Here is a 7,698-nt window from a genome sequence, read left to right as displayed (position 1 = left end):
TATAATGAAAATTGCGAAAGAGTAAGCAGTACATATCTCCGCTGACAAAGGGTCGCAACGGAGAGCATTTTCTTGTAAACAAGAATCATTTAAGAAAAAAGGGTCGGAGGAAAAGTTCTGCGGTATTTTTAGCTCAAAATTTTATATACAATATCTTCGTTAAAAATGATCAGAATTTAAAAAAAAAGGTTTTAAAGCTTGAAATCTCTCCTTTCGAATGATTACTATATATTTTATATTTTTTGAATTTATATGTGTTTGTAATTTTTACATATAGAAAACTACGCTGAAAAAAATGAAAAATTTTCTTTGCACTTTGTAAGTCTGTAGCTTATCCAAAAAAAATTTGAGTAAATTTTCAACTATTTACCGTGAAAGCCTATAAAATTATTTTTTAAAAATTCCTATGATTTTTTGTTCCTGAGTTACTCGAATTAAGTATTAAAGCTGAAACATTGTTCTTATATTACTCTATCGAATAATATAATTATCAATTTAAAAAATAGAATATATATAAATTTGAACTAAAAATATGACATTTTTTTGTAACCATTGCGCAATAATTATAAGAACAGTGTCATTTTTGGCTTAAATATATATATAATTTAATCGATAAAATCGATAAAAGAAGTCTATACTGATCGAAGCTAGATTTTTAAATAATTCCATGTGAATTATATATGTATATATAATATATACTATGTATTCGTATATATTGTGTATACTATAATCTTGACTGATGACACAACTTCGTCGCGTTTTATTACAAGCGTTACTTAATAATCTCTTAACAGCATTCTACAATGCGTTGCAAACACTCGTTGCCAGTTGAAACGTTGGTCGTGACAATCAATTAGAAGCGTTAATGGTATTATTTATGCTTCTGATTGGTTGTCGCGATGAACATTTCAACTGGCAACGGTTGTTTGCAATGCATAGAATGCTCTTTAGATGACGACTATCTTATTTCGATACTCTGAAAATCGGAACGTATGCATCGTCACGGAATTTCTTTAACTCAAGTTGGGCGCCAGGCACGAGTGTGCCACTTTTCTATACTTATTTCGGTAATTATTCTTAACATCTCTCAATTGCGACGGACGATTGCTCAGTCCCGAAATGGGCAGAGATGATGGGTTTCGAAACGGGAATAAATCGGAAGGTGAAAGAGAGAAAATATAAGAATTACATATTAATTAATAATAAGAGAATAACAATCGTATATTTGACATCGCAGCTCTACAGTAAACGAATGATCACATGGGATACTCTATACGCGATAATAAAATGGTTATTCGTATTTCTGATGTAGTATGAGCTCACTAAAATCGAAAACTATTGCATGACAAAATAATACTAATGACACGGACATACTATTATTACGAGAATCGTTACAAATCATTCATCAATCATACTAATAGCGAATTCGGTCACTTGCATTACACTAGATCAGTGTATACACTGCATACTAAAAGTATGCTTTGAAATTAGTAAAGTTAAATGTAAAAGTATATAAATATTTTTAACGATTAACTATCTACTAATGATATATTGTTATTTAACAAAATATATGTGTATCATTTCATCGTAAAAGTTGATTATATTGTATCACTGCAGATAGTTTATATAAAACTTGAGATAGTTTATATAAAACAGCTTTTAATATGCATTGATCCAGTGTGAGTGATCGAATTCACCATAATACTACAATACATCGACCTTTCTATGGAACCTCGTATAAATGATTTTCAAGATTTTATACAGAATTATCTGACGACCCAAGTGGTCCCGTCGACTTAGAAGGAAGAAAATCACGATTCGAAACTGCGGCGAAATAAAATGGCGGTCTAATGTATAATTATACAAAAAACGAATTACACGACAATAAAGTCGTGGTAAGACATCGGCGAGTATTACGCGAAAATGCGATACACTAAACGTGGCGATCGGCATGCAGCAATAAGATTATTCGTTATAAACAATAGATTTTTATACGGATCAGCCTTTCGGCTCGAATTTAACACGTGCGATTCACGCCCCGATTTGGGGATCGGCAGTCTTCCAATATTTTAATGCTTGTCTCACCGTCAGATACTCCTCAATTCTTCCGATTATCGGTAATTGCTCCGCTTTCTTTTTCTCAATAGGCATATGTAAATTTTATACATACACCAATTCTTATAGGATTTTAGGCTATTCTTGAAATAGTTGCGCATATAAATGGCAAGTTATGAATACTCGCAATGAAAAACTCCTAGAACAGTATTCTTGACAATCGTGCAATATTTGTGTGTACGATGCAATGAATGGATCGTATCGTTTTAAGGGAAATGTATACGTTTCACATTTTGATGAAAATCAAAAACGAATTTGAGACAAAGGTAAAAATAGATGGATTTAAACGATATTATAATAAATGCGCCGATTATGGATTATGCTGTAGAAAATGTGGAAATCCCAGAAAGAAGAAGACAATAAATATTATACTTGTCTCATTAATAATAAAATTTTATGACAACTATTTGTCAAAAAATTTGACAAAAAATTTGAAACATTTTTGTTACATTTGGATTTTCAGAAATTATATAATATATTGCATTTCCAATTTTAGAAAATATTTATTTCTAAGAATGAGAAAAATATATTAAAAATAACAAGTAATATTTTCCTGCTAATTTTAACCTACACATTAAACACAATAATAAATTTTTTGTTGGCATAAAAATGGTCTCATATATATGTGCTAACAAAAAATTATTAAAAAATTTTAATTAATAAAACATTTTTGTGTATACATACATTTTTTTCTTTAAGTTCTATTTTAATATAAAAAAATATGAAGTACTATCTTTTTGTACACATATGTCGTATTTTTGAATGATATTTATAGAAAGTATATTTTTCGACGTTGCCAAACGTAAATCAGCGCAACCGAAAACGTATACGTTTCAATTACTATTTATTAATGTTCAAGAATACATATTAGAAACGTATATAGATTTTTATCATTCGAACTGTGTGCACTCATAATATTGCGAATGAGTTCAAGAATAGACTTCCTGGACGTTTTCTTCTTACGAGAAGCAAGTCCATCTCATGGCGAACCATATATGAAAATGTAGATCTTGTTCAATTTCTGCAATCTGTTATCAGGTTATGTAGTAGACTCTGTTCACTCTGTCACCAATTTGCTGACATAGCATGTTATCAGGCTTTGTAATAAATATTTTTGACAGCCCTTTGCTGACATTGTCTGATAATTACAAATTCTGTGTTTTTGTTGCTTTTCAATTTGTTGCTTTTCTGCAATCAGACTCTGCTCAAAATCTGTCTCTTAAATTCAGATTTGTCTATCTGGGAGTCAAATAATGGGATGTACAAATTCACATTGAATTATTTAAGCATTAAAGGTCCAACTTCGACCGTTATGAGCTTTAATTCCTATTTTCTAATTGATTAAGATAAAATATTTATTTAATATTTTTGATTGAATATGAATCTTCATAAATACCTGAAATATTTTTTACGTGCAATTCATGTAAATAAGTTTCTAACCGACAATTGATTTTAGTGCAATCGATATAGTCTTAGAATCAGTAGTTTTGGCACTAGATCTGACTTTCATTAAGATTTAAAATCTATAAAATCTATTACAAAATATGTAAGCTGTATCATCATTATATAGCATCTATTTTTCACGGGCTGGATCAACTTTTCAAATGTATATTTTTAGGTCATCACATCACTTTTTATTTTTAATCACATAATCATATAAAAACTATAATTATAGATATTAAATAAATATATTATTAAATATGAAGCAAAATCGTATATCTATACAATATATAAATGATATAGATTCGTAAAACAACAATTTGTAATGTAAAAATCGATTCAATCGATCGATCAATTTATTCGTAACAAGTACAATACAAAAAAATTGTCAAAATCATAAAATTTAATATATCACTTTTATCTTTGCAACGACACAACTATTTTTTTATACACAGATGTGATTTTAACTCATTGAGTTGAAGATGTAAATAAAATAAAAATGATTCCAAATTGAAATTAAAAGATTATTTTAAATTACAATCTGCCGATAGTAAACGGAGATAATATTCTAACTTTTATTCTAAAATAACATAGGGGACAAAACTTTTTAGCTCACATTCATATATATTGTTATACATTCTCTATCTATTAGGATATGTACATAAACATTTTGTTTACAGACTTTTCACTTCGATGGATATGTCTTAGAAATATGGAATCAGTTTATATTTGCAGGTGCAAATCTATCAATTGTTACATCTATAGTCAAATTCATTGCACAAAAATTAAAGAAACATAATTTAGATATTATTTTAGCAGTACCACCATCCAGAGGGTACGTGATACTTTTCGAAATGCATATAATATTATATATTACATAAATTTAATCTTTTTTATTCTTATTCGTATTTTCTTTTAGTGCACAAGTTAAATTATTTTCAAAGCAAGAGTTTGATGAATTAGCGTCATATGTAAACGCCTTTTCGCTTATGACCTATGATTATTCGAATATTCAAAGACCAGGTCCAAATAGTCCTTTCGATTGGACCAGACAATGTGTTGAACTTTTAGCTCCAGAGAAAAATAATCATAGACGATCTCAAATTTTATTAGGTATTAATTTCTATGGTTACAATTATACACCTGAGGGTGGCAGGGCAATTCTCGCCTCTGAATATTTGAATATATTAAAGTCATTTAAAGGAAAAATTCAATGGGATAACAGCAGCAAAGAGCATTTCTTTGAACCGAAGTAATATATTTTATTATTGTAACCTATCTGTTCTTTCTATTTCTTTTTTCCATTCTTTCTGTCTCTCAATTCCTTTCCTTTATTTATACCTGTGCTTTTTTTTTCTTCTTTCTATCTGTTCTTATTTTAAGTTTCTTTGTCTTGATTCTCTCAATCCCTTTCCTACTTACTTTTCTTTTTCTTTTCTTATCTATTGCTTTCACATCTTTTCTACTTTTTTTACTCTTTTTTTTTAAATCTCTTTTCATCTTATTTTTCTCTTCCTTTTTTTCTCTTTCACTTTCTTATCCTTTTTTTCTCTTTTTCTTTCTTATCTTATTTGTAATTGATATGAAAAATATTTAAAAAATTGTTTTTTTTTTAATATTATGTTTACAAATTGATGCATTTATTTTAGATTAGCTACAGGTAATGGTTATGTTTTCTACCCTACGTTATATTCAATTAAGGTTCGATTAGAACTTGCTAATGAATTGGGTACAGGAATTTCGATTTGGGAATTAGGCCAGGGATTGAATTATTTTTATGACTTACTATAAATTGTTACATAATTTTCTATTTTATGTAATAAAAATTTTGTAATACTTACATATAAGATGCATGTATAAGAGATAACAAAAAAATATATTTCACAAGCATATATAAAATTTATGTAGTAAAAAATTATAATATATTTATCCTGTCTACAATTTTAATGTACATGTATATCTTCATAATTCATTGTACTATTATTATCATTATATGTATTATTTGATTTACGACCTTTGAATGTCATCATGATCTGTGGTCCTTTCAAAATGTGATACATTAATGCCCAGCTTATCTTCATTGGTAATAAGCTATAATAAATAATAATATAAATAACTTTCACATATATATGTATATACATCTTATGCAAGGTGAAGAAAAAATATGGAAACTCTGAAAAATCTCAAAAAATATAAGTTTTACAGAAAAGTGTTTCAAATAAAAGTTGTAGGATTTAAAAAGATCTATTCAAGTCTCATTAATTTGATCCTGATGTCGTTGAGGTCAAGTCAAAATCATCTTGAATTTTTTAAATGGAATACCCTATTTTTTTATTGCATATTCTTCTCGTACCTTTTCAAAGTACTATAATTTTATTCATTTTAGGTCAGCCGTTCAAAGTTATTGAGCATTTTACAGCAAGAAGTAATAGACACCCGAAGACAAGGTCGGAATGATCCAGCCAACTAAGGCAAGATGATTTAGTTGGCGCAGCCAACTAAGCTCTTAGATCATCCTTCGATCTTTCTTTAGCTGAATTATATAATATTAATTCTCAGTTGTTTTCACTCTCAGTTGTTTTCACGGCTGCTCATTAGTAGTTGCTTTTAAAATGCTGCATCTTACTAAACGAATATTTCTTTTGCTGATGACAGGGAAGATAGACTAAGGTATATACAATGATACTAAGCAGCTTTTCAATGCAACATTTCAGAATGAAGATACAAGTATCTCGAAATCTATTCACAAAACTATCAGATGTTTCGAAGAAATTGGTGGTGTTACAAATCTTTTGTGGAGAATCTACATATTTCCACTCGCAGAACAGCTCAAAAACATCAAATAGATCAGAAGTCGGTGTGTAAAATATTAAAACAGAATAAGTTCCATCTATATAAAATTCTAGTGCAAGAGCTAAATGAAGATTTTGATCGACGTCTAGAGTTTTGTGAATTAATGATGGAAAAATAGATGCAGAACCTGATTTTGTTTACAACATTGTTTTTCAGACGAAGTAACGTTTTACGGTAATGTCAATCGACATAATTGTAGATTTTGGTTATTTCGGATATAAATCCTCATTGGGCACTGGAATTTCATATTCAATATCAGCAGAAAGTAAATGTTTAAGCAGCATCTTAAATATAATAATACTTTGATAGGTCCTTTGTTGAAGGGAATTTAAATGCAATATACGAGGAGAAATGCAATATATGTTGAGAAATCAAATAGTTCCTGCGATAAGGGTCATAGTTGATGAAAATATTGAGAACACTTGGTTTCAATGTTGCTGCGCCACATTATGGAAGAAATGTCCATTACTATTTAAACGAAGTCTTCGTTGAACGATGATTAGGGAGGAGAGGTTCAATTGAGTTGAGGCCAGTTCAATTGCCAGACCTCTCACCTCTCGATTATTTTCTATGGGGCTGAAAAGTAAAGTAAAATTTATATGACGAAAGTAAAGTTTATACGACAAAACCACAAAATGTACATGATTTATGTCGAATCCTTGATGAAGTTGCGTTCATTCCCAGGAATTACATCAGGAACGCTGTTTCAGGATTTTACAATCGGATAGCACACTGTCAAACTGTGAATGGTAAATATTTTGAAAATTTATTATAAATTTTTATTATCAATTTAAAGAGAATTTAAATAGATCATTCTCCGACCTTGCCTTAATTGGCTGGATCATTTTCCGACCTTGCCTTAGTTGATTGGCTCATTCTCCGACCTTAGTTGGCTGGATCGTCCTCCGATTTTGCCTTAGTTGAACGGATCAGCCTTCGATCTTGCCTTAATTGGCTGGATCATATTCCGACCTTGTCTTTGGGTGTCTATTACTTCTTACTGTAAAATATTCAATAACTTTGAAATGGCTGACACAAAATGAATAAAATTGTGCTTTGAAAAGATATTGAGAAGGATTATAAGAATATGCAATAAAAAATAAGGTGTTCCAATTAAAAAATTCAAGCTGACTTTGACTTGATCTCAACAACGTCAGCCAGCGTTAAACTGATGAGACTATTGAATAGACCTTTTTAAATCCTACAATTTTTATTTAAAACATTTTTCTATAAAACTTATTTTTTTGAGATTTTTCAGGGTTTCCATACTTTTTCCTCATCCTGTATACA

General features: G+C 29.4%; 2 protein-coding genes and 1 long non-coding RNA gene across 3 annotated transcripts in view; 2 read left to right on the top strand and 1 right to left on the bottom strand.

Annotated features, from left to right (window-relative positions):
* The window catches only part of LOC108689883 (chitinase domain-containing protein 1), a 12,638-nt gene extending 7,265 nt beyond the window's left edge, over positions 1-5,373 (top strand). The window contains exons 5-7 of the mRNA XM_018196839.1: positions 4,236-4,390; positions 4,475-4,807; positions 5,205-5,373. Of these exons, the coding sequence (XP_018052328.1) occupies positions 4,236-4,390; positions 4,475-4,807; positions 5,205-5,346 (630 nt within the window). The 3' untranslated portion in view covers positions 5,347-5,373. The remainder of the gene's footprint in view (positions 1-4,235; positions 4,391-4,474; positions 4,808-5,204) is intronic.
* A 125-nt stretch (positions 5,374-5,498) lies between these two features.
* LOC108689871 (estradiol 17-beta-dehydrogenase 11-like) overlaps positions 5,499-7,698 on the bottom strand; it is a 28,121-nt gene continuing 25,921 nt past the window's right edge. The window contains exon 8 of the mRNA XM_018196824.1: positions 5,499-5,646. Coding sequence (XP_018052313.1) covers positions 5,499-5,646 — 148 coding nt within the window. The remainder of the gene's footprint in view (positions 5,647-7,698) is intronic.
* Positions 6,273-7,433, top strand: LOC108689884. Its single transcript, XR_001931855.1, has 3 exons — positions 6,273-6,412; positions 6,718-7,157; positions 7,272-7,433. It is a non-coding gene; the product is annotated as an uncharacterized LOC108689884 (long non-coding RNA).

Source organism: Atta colombica, unplaced genomic scaffold, assembly GCF_001594045.1.
Source record: "Atta colombica isolate Treedump-2 unplaced genomic scaffold, Acol1.0 scaffold28, whole genome shotgun sequence".
Lineage (NCBI taxonomy): Eukaryota > Metazoa > Arthropoda > Insecta > Hymenoptera > Formicidae > Atta > Atta colombica.
The sequence above is the reverse complement of the archived record's forward strand: the minus strand, read 5'-3'. Positions and strand labels throughout refer to the sequence as shown.